General features: G+C 40.9%; 1 protein-coding gene across 1 annotated transcript in view; it reads right to left on the reverse strand.

Moving 5' to 3' along the window:
* The window catches only part of LOC109959649 (breakpoint cluster region protein), a 38,483-nt gene that overhangs the window by 15,355 nt on the left and 5,978 nt on the right, over positions 1–17,150 (reverse strand). The window contains exons 3-4 of the mRNA XM_020599174.1: positions 3,970–4,151; positions 695–799 (exon numbers count right to left, since the gene is read on the reverse strand). Coding sequence (XP_020454830.1) covers positions 695–799; positions 3,970–4,151 — 287 coding nt within the window. The remainder of the gene's footprint in view (positions 1–694; positions 800–3,969; positions 4,152–17,150) is intronic.

Below are 17,150 nucleotides of genomic sequence, written 5' to 3' on the forward strand. Positions count from 1 at the left end.
ATTAGCTCCAAAGGGTGCTTCTACTAAATACTGAGCAAAGGGTCTGAATACTTATGACCATGTGATATTTCAGTTTTTCTTTTTAATAAATCTGCTAAAATGTCAAAAATGCAGTGTTTTTCTGTCAATATGGGGTGCTGTGTGTACATTAATGAGGAAAAAAACTTAACTTAAATGATTTTAGCATATGGCTGCAATATAACAAAGAGTGAAACATTTAAGGGGGTCTGAATACTTTCCGTACCCACTGTACCTTGTCCATTACTTGTAATTTAAACCCATAGTCTGTTTTCGTACATTGCCCTACATATCTTACTGTTAACATCAATTGTACATATCTATCGGTAAATTAGTTCTGACTGTACATACTGTAGATACTGCGCACTCTGCACTGCTGTTATTGCACTTCTGGTTAGATGCTAAACTCCATTTCATTGCCTTGTACTTGTACATGGGTAATGACAAAGTTTAATTTAATCTAATCCAATGAATTATCTTCAGAGCTTTTTACTTCCATCTTTGTCTTTTCATATATAAAAAGAACAGTGTGTTATTTCTTCTTTCACCAGTTAAAAATTACAGATCAGCGGTCATTTAATCAGTGTTATAAATAAATTCTAGTCTTATGTTTGTCTACACTAATAGCAGTCAGATCAGGAAATTATTGTGTGTGTGTGTTATGAGTTATACATACTATAAGTAGGGCCTCCAGGTGGCTGAGATAGGTCTCCTCACTGGCCAAGATTCCTGACAGAACCCACTTTCTCATCTCTAGCCCCTTCTCCTGGTCCAACTCCACCTGACATAACAATTGGCAAGCATGAAGAGAAGACATTCTCTGATAGAAAACACTCATTTTGACATATGAACTGCAGATGGGTTTGATCTTTAATAAATCACCCACACATGTCTGCAAACCCCTGGCTGCAGATATTACTGTTGTGGGGGGTTAGGACAGACCACATTTGATTAAAGTCTGTGGGAGTTTAAGATTCCAAGAGGCCTGCACCAGAGACTCTTAGCACCTTAAGGAAGACAAATGTGTTTCTAGTCCAGGAGTTGTTATTTTAATCGGGTCATATCCATCAGTCATAGTGTGGGCTATGAATGCCAGTAAGAAGCCTGCTGGAGCACTGAGAAGGGATGTATCAAAATCTGCCATTACATTAGCTAGACGAAACCAAAAAGCTGTATGCTGGGTGAACCACCCCCCTGTTTTAGGCGTTGAAGATCACCAAGTGTACACATCAGAGGACAAGGATACCACAGATAGGATGGAACAGAGCGGAGGGGGAGGGGAGCTGGCTCTCTATACAACATCTGTTTGCCCACAGTCAGTATACTTGCTGAGCATGTCAAGTATGGTCTTTTTCCAGTAACACATTGCTTCAAAATGAAAAGCACATCCCTCTGGGAGCTATATGATGAATCACTAGCCTTTGGATCCCTCAGCTAGAGCAGCTATTTGAATGCTCTGCTAGAGGTATCCTCTGTAGTATTTAAAAAAAAAACTCCCTTCACTGATTTTGCACATGAAGTTCAATTCTTCATAAAGTGCACTACTCAGCTTGTTAAAACAGCTGTAAAATGTCTCTAGAAGTCTAGAAAAAAAAAAAAAAAAAACAAACCGGGCGGCAACATCATTAGTGTTACAATCAGACTGTATGTTGAGGATACAAATGTATAACTCTCTGTATTTGAGAGTGGGAGTGTGTTGTTTGAAAGCTATGGACATTCATAAGGCACAGAGGACAAAATGAAAGATACAATCTAGTTGAATTATAAGAAATGTAGCATTTTGGAACTTGCCCTTACTTAGGGACTAATAATGAGCAGCCACTTTCAGGTTTCCTAACTTTGTGGAAGTTTATTACAGCAGAGTCAGGGGAGTGGTGAGAGTAGACAGCCAAAGAAAGAAAAGAACAAGCTGAAAGTTAACTTAAAGTGGGCTAGTATGAAGGTGAAGCCAGAGAAATCAAGGAGCATTTCAATAGTGAAAAGTGTGCTGTCGGATAAAAGATTATGATGAAAATGATGAGCCAATTCCAACAGTGTTAAGAGAAGCCAGTCAAAAGATTAGGTAGGTGGTATGATGCAGCTCTCAGTGAAAAAGAGCAGCTTCAGGGCTTGAGACAGCAGGCAGTTGATGGTATTAAGTGTATAGAGGTGTCAGGCCACCCAGGTCTTCTGCCATGATTGTTATGGCCGCTGACAGTCTATGATGTACCAATTTTTAAGGTAGAGAAGCTAGAGAGAATGTTTAGTATGTACATTAGGCAGCCGGGAGATCCGTGCTGCCTCAGCAGTGTGGTCCTGTATGAAAAAGGATTTTGAAAAAGTTTGACTAGTTTGTTGGAGTGAATAACAACATAGGGTGGATTCTATGCAGCACAAAAGGTAGCAGAAAGAAATCTGGCTATTATAATAAATCTGGTTATTTGGTGAGCTATCTGAAATGTCTGGTGAGTTACTTTAAATGTTGGGTGGTTAGAACAGCAGTTGAAATGTTTGCTAGTGACTGTTTGGTAACAATTAGCCTGAGTAGATGAAAGGTTGTGTTGGGTGTGTGGGTGCAGGTAAAGAGGGGGGTGGTTCTGGGATGCTGTTGAGCCTTCTCTGTGTTGTGGGCCCAACTCAACAAGGCACCAGTTAGTGAGAGGGTGCCCACCTGATGACCCTGTAGACTTGCTTTCACACAGAATTTGTACTTGTGTTGGTGATAATAGTTACGGACTCAGTGGGGCTATTAGTAGTTTATTCTTATTTTGTTAGACAATCTTGGTAGAACAGTGTTAGTAGTTGGCCACCTGAGTGGACCTAGCTCTCAGAGGTGACTGTCGTTACAAGCCAGTTGGACCAGCCACTGCTTAACCTGAGCAAACACAATGCAGATGCTGTGTATCAAGCCACATATCTGCTCTTTGCTTGGGTGAGAATAGGATTCAGGGATGCTTTGTGTTAAGGGAAGGTTATGTCTGGAAAATGTTGTGGTGCTCCTGACTTATGACAGCATGGCCTGACACCCCCCTCTTTGGGGCCAAATAATGGTTAACATCATTTAACTGGTATACTGAGTTTCCATATGAATGCTCTGCTACTCTTTGGTACATTTGGAAGCTACATATTGTGTATTATTGACTGACTGTCACATTAGTTCCTCTTTAAAGAAAATGTTATTTGCTCTCCCTGTACAGATTTATTTGGCCAAGATTAAACCCAGCAAACATCTTTTTTTGCACAGTTTTACATATTATTGATTTGGAAATATTCACATATACAATAAACAATGAAGCCAACTACTGGAAAGACTAAGCTGCATGTTAGATACCGGTGTCCTTTTGCAGGAGATTTAGTGGTTTGTTTAATGGAACAGAACAAGAAGGGGAAAACTTTTCTTCCAATATAAACCAACAAAAATACCAATTAAAGAGTTTCCAGCATGTTTATCACTTACATGCACATGCGGCAGCACCACACAAACATGAGTAAAATGAATAAACAGCAGTAGCCTTTTTGTGAGAGGAAGCATATGGTTTAAAGGACATTTTGGTGCAATCTACTGAAACATTAAGACTGTAAGACGGTGCTTCAGATAACAGATACTTTAGACTTGAGATACCACTGTTTCAAAGTAATTATTTTATGAAATAAAAAAACGACTTAACATTACCTGAAATTGATGTTCACTTTTTAAAAATCTACCTAAAATGTTGAGATTTACTTGGTACTCCTACACCAAGATAAAGGCAGTAGAAGGAGAGGCAGACAGGTACTATAAAAGCAACTATCCAGCACAGAACAAGAAACCACAGCTACTCAAAGTGTTGGATGGTGTGTGTGGTGAGAGGACAGTGAAGGACAATGCAGCAGAGAGGCGAGAGCAGCAGCAGCAGCAGCAGCAGCACTGTGGGCTGAGAGACACAGTTGATGTGTCAGACGTGTTGGTGGGAGTTGACCCAGTCACATTACCGACAGTGTGGACTCCAGTGAGCCGGAGGATTGAGTGTCTTGGCTGCTCCGGTTCTTTGAGCGGAGACGTGGCGAGGAGGAAGGAGATCTAGTGTAGCACAAAGGGTCATGACAAGGCTGGTGCTCCTCTGAGTGCTCCAGGTCATATCCATATGAGAGAGGGGTCTCATTATAGGGACCCTCTGCAAGAAGCAGACAGACAAAGGACAAAAGTCACATGTTGTGTCATTAAGCTGTTAAGCCACATAGTAAACAAAGAGACACATCACTGGAAATGCAACAAATGAAATCAATTTTTTTCCATTGGCACTCTAACACAGGGTCAATAAAAGGTTCAAGTGAGTGGTGCTAACAAAGCTTATTAGGAACTGATGTCAGAAGGCTATTAAGATAACCTTTTTAAATAGTTTGTTACAGTGTCATTGGGAATGATGTAAGCAACTACATTTGAATTCTACAACAGATACACAGAAAAAGAAAAGAACTTACACAATAAAACAAGATCCAATATAATATCACAATACAGCCTACAACTGTATAAATCATAATGATTTTTGTGGATACTGTTTGAGAGGTGTTATGTCAACTTTATCTGCAACTTGAGGTGCAAATTGCTCTGTGAATATACACAAATACTACACATCTGAAATGGGAAGTTCCTGCACTAACCAAAATTTTCATATTAACAGTGAACTAAATGACCCAGTGTAATGTGAAAAGTATGATCAGAAGAAATGGACAGCACCTAAGTTAAATATATCACCCAATTCAGCACTTCCTCTCAGCTCTACTCACCTTTTTTAGCCTAATTTAGCTCATTGTTTTGGTTTTACTGCCAGCAACTTTACGGTTGGTTCAGTCACAGCACCCTCTATTATTATCTACAGATGCTCTTTAGTTTGTTATTGCGACTAGCTGGGGAACCTATTAGCAGCTAAAGAAGAAAGTATTCACTCAGGGGTGAAGTCCAAAACAAAGGGAAAAGGAAAGTGAAAATTAGGCTTACATTTGTTAGGTGGCTTGAAATATGACTCCAAATGTTGCTCTGCGACTAATGCATGTGGAAATAATCACCTGTTTGCAAACACATTCACCACAACTTTATAAGGTGAAAGGTTGCATTTCCAGTTTTCCCTGCTGCTGTGACCATAAAAAAAAGAAATCTAATAATGTTGCTTAAAGGCAGTAGCTTTGTCTTTAAATTGTCCTGTGTTCAAATATACAAACCTTCATCATTGAAGTTGATATTATGCTACATACAGTGCCTTGCGAAAGTATTCGGCCCCCTTGAACTTTGCGACCTTTTGCCACATTTCAGGCTTCAAACATAAAGATATAAAACTGTAATTTTTTGTGAAGAATCAACAACAAGTGGGACACAATCATGAAGTGGAACGAAATTTATTGGATATTTCAAACGTTTTTAACAAATAAAAAACTGAAAAACTGGGCGTGCAAAATTATTCAGCCCCCTTAAGTTAATACTTTGTAGCGCCACCTTTTGCTGCGATTACAGCTGTAAGTCGCTTGGGGTATGTCTCTATCAGTTTTGCACATCAAGAGACTGAAATTTTTGCCCATTCCTCCTGCAAAACAGCTCGAGCTCAGTGAGATTGGATGGAGAGCGTTTGTGAACAGCAGTTTTCAGTTCGTTCCACAGATTCTCGATTGGATTCAGGTCTGGACTTTGACTTGACCATTCTAACACCTGGATATGTTTATTTGTGAACCATTCCATTGTAGATTTTGCTTTATGTTTTGAATCATTGTCTTGTTGGAAGACAAATCTCCGTCCCAGTCTCAGGTCTTTTGCAGACTCCATCAGGTTTCCATCCAGAATGGTCCTGTATTTGGCTCCATCCATCTTCCCATCAATTTTAACCATCTTCCCTGTCCCTGCTGAAGAAAGCAGGCCCAAACCATGATGCTGCCACCACCATGTTTGACAGTGGGGATGGTGTGTTCAAGGTGATGAGCTGTGTTGCTTTTACGCCAAACATAACATTTTGCATTGTTGCCAAAAAGTTCGATTTTGGTTTCATCTGACCAGAGCACCTTCTTCCACATGTTTGGTGTGTCTCCCAGGTGGCTTGTGGCAAACTTTAAACGACACTTTTTATGGATATCTTTAAGAAATGGCTTTCTTCTTGCCACTCTTCCATAAAGGCCAGATTTGTGCAGTATACGACTGATTGTTGTCCTATGGACAGAGTCTCCCACCTCAGCTGTAGATCTCTGCAGTTCATCCAGAGTGATCATGGGCCTCTTGGCTGCATCTCTGATCAGTCTTCTCCTTGTATGAGCTGAAAGTTTAGAGGGACGGCCAGGTCTTGGTAGATTTGCAGTGGTCTGATACTCCTTCCATTTCAATATTATCGCTTGCACAGTGCTCCTTGGGATGTTTAAAGCTTGGGAAATCTTTTTGTATCCAAATCCGGCTTTAAACTTCTCCACAACAGTATCTCGGACCTGCCTGGTGTGTTCCTTGTTCTTCATGATGCTCTCTGCGCTTTAAACAGACCTCTGAGACTATCACAGTGCAGGTGCATTTATACGGAGACTTGATTACACACAGGTGGATTCTATTTATCATCATTAGTCATTTAGGTCAACATTGGATCATTCAGAGATCCTCACTGAACTTCTGGAGAGAGTTTGCTGCACTGAAAGTAAAGGGGCTGAATAATTTTGCACGCCCAATATTTCAGTTTATTATTTGTTAAAAACGTTTGAAATATCCAATAAATTTTGTTCCACTTCATGATTGTGTCCCACTTGTTGTTGATTCTTCACAAAAAATTACAGTTTTATATCTTTATGTTTGAAGCCTGAAATGTGGCAAAAGGTCGCAAAGTTCAAGGGGGCCGAATACTTTCGCAAGGCACTGTATTACTAAATAAATGTGTTGTATAAAATTACTACAAACTCATGTAACACAAAGTGTACTGGTTGGTATTCTGTGCTCCAGGTATGTTGAAACAGCTCTCTGTGATTTTCTGTGGGAACGTTACATGATAGAATCTTGAAGGTAATACACAAGCAACAGCGCATGAAAGTAACAAAAGGTAATTGGAGGCCCCGAGTTCATTTTTGCCTAGTGACCCCTAGTGTTTTAATCCAGACATAAATGAATTGCATTATATTGTAAGTTGCTGCTTATATTTTGTCCGTCCCCTGTACATTAAGACCAAAAACAAGTCAGGAAAACACTAAACTTGTTCTTCTCAGCCTGAAAAAGGACATCCATGTCTAATAGCAGGCATTCTAAACACTACACAGTGCGTTGCCTTTTACTGTCACTTGTCTGTATATCAGATCCTCTTATACCTTTCATAAACCTATGCCCTACACATGCCAGCTACAGAGGGCTTGTGCCAGGAGAGTAGATAAGACTGGGAAACTGCAGGGACAACACACAGGCTGGGTTAGTTGTATAGTGCGTCTCTGAGTGTTTTCAGAACCACATAAACTCTGAAAGTAGTAGCTGTAATCTAGTATAATATTCTCTCTGTGCAACTGCTAATCAGAGAGATCAGAGAGCAGAGTTCTTCCAGAAAATCAGCAAAATAAGCATCAAAAATGTTCATTCTGGGACTTGAGAGCCACATGATTTACATCATGCTGACAGCGAGCATGTGCCAGAGGAACAAGTGAAACAACTGAGAAATATACAATACGTTGTGCTTGTCATCCCTATGATTTCAGACTTTGGAGGACACAGTAAAGATGAGGATCAACAGGCTCTACATCCTGTAATTACTGTCAGCCACCCCTGACTCATCAGCTCTTATCATCATTGTTGTCGTCAAGGATGTGACAGCCGGAAGAAGCAGAGCAGGGATCTCACACAGGAAATACAAAATAAAGCAGACATGTCTAGCAATGTTGAGCATGTTTAGAAGAGGCTAGAAAATTGGTTCAGTTTGGCCTGAAAAAAAGGACAGAGATGATTTGAGAAACCGGGGGAGGATAAAGCAGAGTCACCCAGGAAAGGCCTGGAAGACAGGCGGACTGACAGGATGACATCCTCAGAGGCCGTGACAAAGGACTCAAACAAACACACTGGGCTCAGGAGAGATTTATACTGACTGCTCAAGGAGGAGACTACTGCAGGTCAAACAGCTTCAGAGCACAGGGGAAGTCCATGTGAAAGGCCACTCTGTGCTCCAGTGAGTTTTTACATCAAACCTGGCACTGGATGAATAATACATCCTCTCATGGGCAGCGGCCTTACAGCCACAAACGATCTCCTTCCAGGGAAAAAAGAAACAAACAGAGTTTAGAAAAACACTACATACAAGAACAAGCAAAAAGGAGACTTAAAAAAAAAAAGCATCCAGCAGTTTTAAATACTGAGACATGTGTGTCTCATATAGGAACATACACAGAGCTCACTTGGCTGTGGCAGTGTGAGAAAGTGGACATCACAGTAGATTCTCAGTGTTCACCGCTGTTCTAATGTTCACATAAGCCGCTACTGAGGAAGTGCCCAGGCAGGTCTGTTCGGAAAAGTCAGCAATTCATCTGCTTCAAAGCGGAAACAGGCCTTTGTGCACAAGGTCACCTTTTCACAAACAGTTCCCCCTCCCACTCCTAGCACACACATTCAACACCAGGCAGGGCTATGATGTTCACGTTCTAGTGAACTTTGAGATGTCCTTTGTGGCAGAATATTTTACAGAGCTCAACACTTGTATGAATGTATGCATAACAGGAATGATTATTACTATTTTAGCAGATCAACGCAAGTCTGCTTAATCTTTTACACTCCTTTGTTTCTTAAGTCCTATTTCATCTTATAATCAGAGAATGTAAACTCCTCTTCATGTCACTGAATCCCTCATATTTCAAGAATTATTACCAAGGAAAACATTTCAGTGTCCTGTAAACAGACCAAACTGATTCCTTTCCAAATCTAATTAATTTCTGGTACTGCATAGTTTTATTATCTGATGACCAACACATATGTTAATTAGCTCGACACTGATAGACCGGTGTTAAGAACCTTGTCTGTCATTTAAAGGTATTTAGTTTTGATCATGTAGTTAATTCATGTAAAGTCAATCTGCCATGTTCTTTAGTTTTCTGCTCTTTAGTGTTGTTGATGTTTTAATAAAAATTTCCCTTCATTTCTTATTATTACATCCTTAGTCATAAGCTACATTCACACAATATTATTGGGTCAACCAAAGTCACAGGCTCTGTTAAACAGACACAAAAGTTTTCAGTAAAATTAGGATGGAAACAACGCTCCACAACACAGTGTTGATATGTGGGCTACATAAAAGAAGCCACAGTGAATCTGCGATACCGCTTTTTGTTTCCACTCCAGAGTAACTGAATAGGATATCATTTATAAAACACAAAGTATCCCACAGGAGAGTGGAAAAGTCATTTTGGCAGCTCTATGGTCTGTCCTCGCTGTCCCATACCCAACTAGCAGCGGCTTAAAATGGTTTCAACTGTGCAACAGAGCTGTAACAAGTGCATTATAATGACATTACATAAGAGCGCTGAGCCCAACAGCTGCGGTTGTGAGCTGTGTGGAGCCAATGGATCAGAGTAGCTGACTTCACTCTCTCTCTGAAGTCTGCAGTTCCGTGTTTCTCAAGAATTCCATTTGACTGTATTCCTAACAACCAGTCTTTTATAGGTCAGATTACTGCAAATCATCAGAAATGTAACATTCTTTATGGAACCGCCCTTTAACGCACAATACACAGTGTCTTTGCTTTCCCACACTACTGCCCTGAACACTGCACCTAAAAATAGAGCTCAAGGATATATAAGGACTTGGCCAAACAACTGGCTCCTAGCTCTCCAGTGCGCTTCTGGAGAATAATCAGTCATTATGAAACACTTTTCCTTCCTGCAGCATGCAACCAAGAGCCCCGCTCAGAGCCCCAGGTGACCTATTGATGATAAAGCAAAGATACATTTAGTCCTAATCCTAATTCATAGAGATGAATTATGATAAACAGGCAGACAGAGTGCCAGATGTGGAGTGGAGACAGAGCATCAGAGATTCACCATCAGAGAAATAGTCATGCAGCCTTAGTTTCCTACACGGAGCCAACACAACAGTATCAGGAAGGAACTTTCCTTTGGGACACTTTTATTTATATTTCAGTTTTTATTTTAAGGCTTGTGTTTTCAAATGACATTGCCGTCATGTGGCAGTGACACAGAAGCACTGCATTTTAATGGCACAGCTGGCCATTTAAATATAAGGACGGAGAAGCTTGCTATTGGTTCTGGAAACAATTAAAAGGTGGGAAGTAAAAATCACAGAAGAGAGACCCGATTCGACCGGTTTGGACCTCTATTTAAATTATCAGTACAAATGAAATAACAGTTCTACTTTGCTGATGGGAAGATAGCAGTTCCCAAACATGAAAATCAAAGCGCAAAGAGGTCTATTGATTCATTCTAGAAAGAACAGTAGCATCCATTATTCCCCATGTCACCACTGGGAAAAGGCACAGTGCTGCCCAGTCTGGTGCACTGACTGATCGCTGATCAGCGTTTTTAAATAGCTCATTGGGTTTGTAACGCTCTGAAAAGGAGAGCCAATCAAAGTGCAGTTACTGCTCCCCACTGTGAACATATTGACCATCCACACAATAATCACTCAGGTGATGGGACCAAATTTAGATCACAAGCTCCCAAAACTAAACATCACTGAGCAAATGTGTTTCGATCCAGCACAGAAAGGCCTGGAATTGAGATATAAGGACCTATATTTTACCCCAGAGGAAAAAAACTGAAGAGTATGGGATACAATGAAGGACATTCATTCACCTCTCTAATGTCTGTATAGATCTGGAGAGAAAGGTTGCACCTTTGGAATAACAACAGCAGAAGATGTCAATGTGAGATGTTGCTAAAAGCTTAGCACCACTTTATGGTTCCAGCAAACAGATTCTCCTGTGGACTGTGTGGTCACTGGGGAAACAGCGAAGGCAAGGGGAGCAAATAGAGGGGAGCTGGCTGAATGGTGGAGGCTTTTCAGACACTGGGTGTAGTGACCCCTGCCTGTGGCCCTTGTAGTTTTCCTTACTTCATGGCAAGTAGAAAAATCTTGAAAGATTTCTATGTAATGAACTTCATAATGACACTTGTGACATTGAGCTCTTCAAACTACAAAGAATCTACTTGAGTACCACTGCTACTGAAAAGGACCTCTCTGTCCATGACAGTGGATTCACTTCATGTCACTATCATGTTTTTCCCATACCTCCCATTTGTAACACAGGTTTTCTGCTAACCAGACAAATACCTACAGCCATGCTAGCAGCTCTGTGAGCATTCTGTGAGCATGACAACTTGATATTTAGGAGGTATGATAAGAGGATAGGTCATAGGATCACCAAGACCACAGGAAGAATAGCTGAGGCTATGCTATAGCAAACGGGGATCTTGATAAACAAGCAAACAAACATGCCAAAGTCAATAAGGTTCATCCTCTGGGGATCATGAATGGCTGTACAAGATTTCAATCCATGCAACAGGGTCTAAAGTACTGCCAACTAATATTACAATCCATAGAGTCACAAGGCCAGTATAGCTAAAAATGTGTATTCTCCATGCCTGATCTCAGACTTGACAAAGCTATTCCAGGGTCATCATAATCACATCCTGGCTCTCATAAAGTGTCTGCTGGACTGGGGGGCCCTTTAAACCACAGGGCCTGGGAAGGCAGTGAGTGAGTGAGTGTTTTAGGGCAGCCTAAAATTACTGTCCATCGTTGAGCAGTGTAGGTCAGAGCTGGGCCGCCCAGCCCAGCACACCTACTAATCAGTTTGTCAGAATAGCTCAGGGTGGTCAGACTAATGTTTGTCATGTACTGCATAACGGAGAGAATCAAAGCCCCAAAATTGTTCCAGTCTGTGAAAATAAACAGACAATAGAGCGCACACACACACACACTGGCTATACACAGACTAGCTCTACTGATACAGAAAGCAACAGCAGCATGCCTAACATGAAACAATGGCAAGTTCATCCGATTTGGTTTTTATATTACAGAATTATTCTGATTGCGATACTTGTTTGAAAAGTCAGTCATTTCAACTGGAGCCCAGCCAGTCTTTAACCTCCCTAGTTTGACAGTGAACACAAACCTAAGTGCTGACATTGCTTATTGTATGCAAAGGATGAACATACTTTAGAGATTTCACCAGCTGGATGAAAACCGGACCCACAGTAACCACATGATATGTTCAAATATTCATTTGCATGTCTGAACAGAATTAAATATTAGTGAACAGACTTCACCGGATGTGATTTAATGTGACTGGCTCAGCTGTGATCTGCCTAGCAACACGTTTTACTGCACATCTGCATTTAACAAGTTGGTTAAGCTACTTGCACGTGGGCTTAGTGTAGAATGAATCAAATCATCACAAATGTAGAAATGTTTTGCTGTTTTACAAAATCTATGTCTTTGAAAAGGGTAGTGTAATATCTTTTGTGGCTCTGGAGTCTAAGAAAACAACCCCTGATAATGTCATTAGGGTTATCTATGAGGTTACAACAGAAAATGTGTATTTCAAACTGGGGGCATGAAGTTTGATCTGGCCTGGGGAGCATTCTCAGGTTCCCCACTTTTATGGCAATGCAATAATAAACAACTGGACTTCCCCTCAACTGAATAGAAACAAATATAAGAATCCTGTGCTCAGACTCATTCACTGTCATGGCATCATTCATCCATACTGGCCAGACTTTGTGAGGACATTTTGCCAAAAACAAACTCTGCTGATCAGTGACACAACAAGCTCCATGGGTCAGGCTGTTTTGAGAGTTGCAAACTCATACGACACCGAACATTTCATTAACCATTTCCCCTCACACCCCACAAGCAGCTGAGACATTCCATAAACACTTGGCCTGCCAGCCAGCAGTACAGAGAGCCCTTTGAGCGGGACCAGGGAGGGGAGCTGAGGCCGCAGGGCCAGAGGGCTGAGGCAGAGCACGAGGAAGGCTCACTCAGCCTGGGGAGGCCCACAGGCTTATAAACATGCCTGAGGTTTTTTTCTATTATAATTTATCTATGGAAACAAGTAAGTTAGTGAGTATAAGAGCTAATAAGGAAATACAGTGTGAACAACCTTGCATAACTTTTACACAAGTCTTTGTGTTCTGTTTTCTGATGGGGAGGAACAAAAACTCTATTCATGGTTTTTACTGTGAGAGCAGCTGGCCTGGTGCACTGATGGCCTGCCAGCTTTGACCACTTCACCCAGTTCACTGCAGAGAAGAACAGGTGTCTAACTTACACATTCATAGAGTATACACACACACACAGTGGCTGACTTGGCTGCTCTCGAGAATGGCCAGCTCTTCCCCTGGTAGGCCTACATTTACTCTAGGAAAGGGAGAGGCTGAATACTTCAGCTTGCTTGACCACTAAACCTCAGATGTTGATATCTAGGTACAATGACAGGCCTGTCTGGGCCTCCTAGAGGGACCTCAAATATTCATGAGTCTGCAATTAACTGGGAGTGTTACTTAGGCAGCAAGCAGTGCCAATCTATGGACTGATCCAAAGTCATTCAGACAGGTTTTATCTCCTTTCTATTAATGTCACAGCCATCCCAGACAGACCCATCTACCTACAGACTGCCATTTCATGACCGAGGCAAGCTCTGCTAAATGCATCCTAAAAGTCAGTCTCCTGATTTTTGCAGAGAGATTATGATTAAACTAATGGGAGAATTATTATTTCCCTTTTGGCCGCCCCCTTCCTCTGTGCCCTCTCACTGAAATAGAATAGAGACAGTCTACATGCCCAACCCCTTCTTCAGCCACAACAGAAAGCTGTGACCAGAGGCATGTCAGTGTCATGATTATAATTAATTATGGCAAAACAGACCCATCAGAGAGCTGACCCCCTTAAAGGCCCACAGCTAATCAGCAACTCTGTTCACATCCAGGCTTGACAATTGCCCTAGATAACCAGAAACAAGAAGACAACACTTATTCTTCTATTGATTAAAAAAAAAAACAACCTCCCATGAGATGCGTGAATTTTAGACTGGCCATTTCATGCAGTGATGCAGATGAATAGCGGCAGAACAAGCATGATTTGATTGTATCAGTTAGTAGCTTTGTTTAATGGTAAGTTAGTCATTTCTCCCAGGCTGAGACAGACTGCCACCCCTGCCAGACACTGGAACACACACACAACAGCAGCAGGGACGATGTTAACACTGTGTCTGCTCCACAGTGCACATATTCTTTGACCACAGGGTGCAGAACATAAACATACACACCAAATCTTACAGCCTAATTTGTGTTCTGCTGTACAGTTTATAAAGCGCTGTATAATAGTTATACAACATGTGGCCAACTGGAGCACAAAGTGTCTTTACAGCGCTCAGATTAGTTTAGCTTCACTAGGCCGATTTAACAGATTTTAGTGAATGCCGCAGTGCTTTATGGTAAATACAACAACAAAAAACTCTACTGTATGAAGCCACTAACCACAACAAAGAGCAGTTTATTGCAAAAACTTGACTCAGAGCGACTACCTGCCTGAGGCCTAATCCAGCAATGTGCACAGTAATGTTATTACAACATAGATCAGAAAAGAAATGCAACTTCTGGTAATCCTCAGAGCAAGGTCCACATGAGGCAGCTGTGCTATTATGTCAGCAACAAGTCTCCTCTGGACAAAGCTGCACCTCAGGCTCTGCAGCAGAATGCTTCAAACTGGACTGGGTACATTAAACAGGAATAGTCAGTTTACTAGTCATTGGATGCACTACTCAGATGATGAAGACAGCAGCGTACTGAGCACAAAGTCATTCTTGACCATAGAAAAAGACATTCATAGATTGAGGGGGATAATAAAAATATGATATAGGTTGTATTATGGGAAATAAAGGACACAGCGTTTGGAAATTACTTACAAGGCAGCCTCTGCTGCAGCAATTTTGGCCACTTTAAGTCCCCAAATTGATTTAAGCACGAAACTAAATTGCCACTAAGTTACACATACTGTATATCTATTCAATCTTTGGAAAAACAGATTACATTTCATGCTGAATATATTGCAGACTGTCTGCTTGTTTGTCACAGGCTTTGTGTCAGAGCTTTGGACTGGACCACCTTATGTAACAACACACAATTCTGCTCATCTGCTTAATCTGACCCACAGTGGATAGCAGTTGTTTTTTTGTTTTGGCATAGGTGCAGACAATTTTCCAGCTCCAATCCTAATACACGCTCTGCATCCCAATCCCTCTTTACTGAACAATGGGCCTCATGCAGCAACAATATGTCCTTGTGTGTCACTCATCTCAACAAATGCTCTCGCAGAGAAACACTCATCCCCACCTCTGCTTCTGTCCTCGGCATTACCAAGTTACCCAGACCACTCTCCTTATGCCACTTAACATTGTTATATTGTTAACATGTCAATACTGGTGCTCAGTGAGTGATACTTCTATTGTGTTAACACATAACAACAACAGGAAACACTGATGGCAGGCATTTTGATTGGAAGCCGCGTGACACACTTTAAGCCCATCTATCCTCTTTTTTTGAGCGAGTTGTCAGGGCTTTTTCCTAGCCACCTCCCATTACAAAGAGCCTCCCTAAATTTATCACGCTACACAAACCCCTTTAAGTTAATTACTCAGCACCAAGGACAACAACACTGATGTGTACTGACACAAAAACAGTCAGGGTGGACAGGGCAGAGCCAGAGACTGAAGGGCCTGGGGGCAGCCTCTTTCTCAGTCAGAGCATCTCAGTGAGAGTGTCTCAGCAAAAGGGGGAGAAAGACAGAGAGAACAGGCCTCCTTACACAGAGGAAAGAAAAAAACTGTTTAAGGAACTGCAAAATCACCAGGTCAGTGTTATGCACTGGTATATAAAGTGGGTCTTCCACACCCCTTCATGCCACATCTACTTAGTTCCTACAAAGCCCAACACAAACGTCTTTAACTCTTTGTGCGAAGCTAATCGTCCTTAAATGAAAAAACTTAACACCCCTGGCAGACTTAACATGAAGATGACTGTGAAGAGAGAAAATACAATTCTCATTAATGGGATGAGAACACAATCAAACCTGGCCTCTTTTTTTGTAGGTCATGTTAATCATAATAGCTCAGTCCCCGTCGACCAAGTAAACCAGCTAAAACCCACAAATATGTACTAAAAACATTTGATGATGTTTTTAGTGTATCAGGGCAAAAATATTAGGACTTTAATCAACTGACTGCAGGGGCATTTTACACATCAGTGACTTATGGTAGATCAAGGTTATATAAGAACAAATTAACTGTGTTATTGAGGATATGTAAGAAACAATATTACTCTAAAGTATTAGAGGATAATAAAAATAATATGAGAGGTACTTGGAATATATTAAATAAGTTGATTAGAAACAGTACCAGCAGGAGTAACTACCCTCTATATTTTATGGACAATGATACATCGGTCAACAGATTTGAGGATGTAGTTGAGAAGTTTAATAGGTTTTTTATGAATGTGGGTCCTGGTTTAGGAAGAAGCATTTGTACAAACGTCAATATAAATAACAATACAATTGAAAGGAATATGTGTTCTATGTTTCTGAAGCCAATAATTGAAAAGGAAATTTATAGAGATAGTGAACAAATGTGGTAATGAATCATCCAGTGATAGTATCACTATGACAACTGTTAAATGGGTAATTGAGGGGATATGCAAACCATTAACCCATGTTTTTAACATGTCATTTTGACTTGGGCAGTTCCCCAATAATATGAAAATAGCAAAGGTTATTCCTCTGTATAAATCTGGTGATAAGCACGACTTCACAAATTATAGACCGGTTTCTCTGTTGTCACAGTTTTCGAAAATCTTGGAAAAACTCTTTAATAACAGATTAGACACATTTATTGATAGACATAAAATCCTCTGATTGCCAATATGGTTTCAGGTCGAACCGATCAACATCTTTGGCCATTACAAACCTGATGGAGGACATAAGTGCTCTGGATGAGAAGAAATACATGATGGGGATATTTATTGACCTAAAAAAAGCATTTGACACAATCAATCATGAATTATTAATGGACAAGTTAGAAAAATATGGGATCAGAGGAATGGTTCTGAAATGGATTAGAAGTTATTTGACACAGAGGCGTCAATTTGTGAAGTTGGGTGAATACCAATCGAGTGAGCTG

The sequence above is a fragment of the Monopterus albus genome, unplaced genomic scaffold (genome assembly GCF_001952655.1).
Source record: "Monopterus albus unplaced genomic scaffold, M_albus_1.0 scaffold40.1, whole genome shotgun sequence".
NCBI classification, from domain to species: domain Eukaryota; kingdom Metazoa; phylum Chordata; class Actinopteri; order Synbranchiformes; family Synbranchidae; genus Monopterus; species Monopterus albus.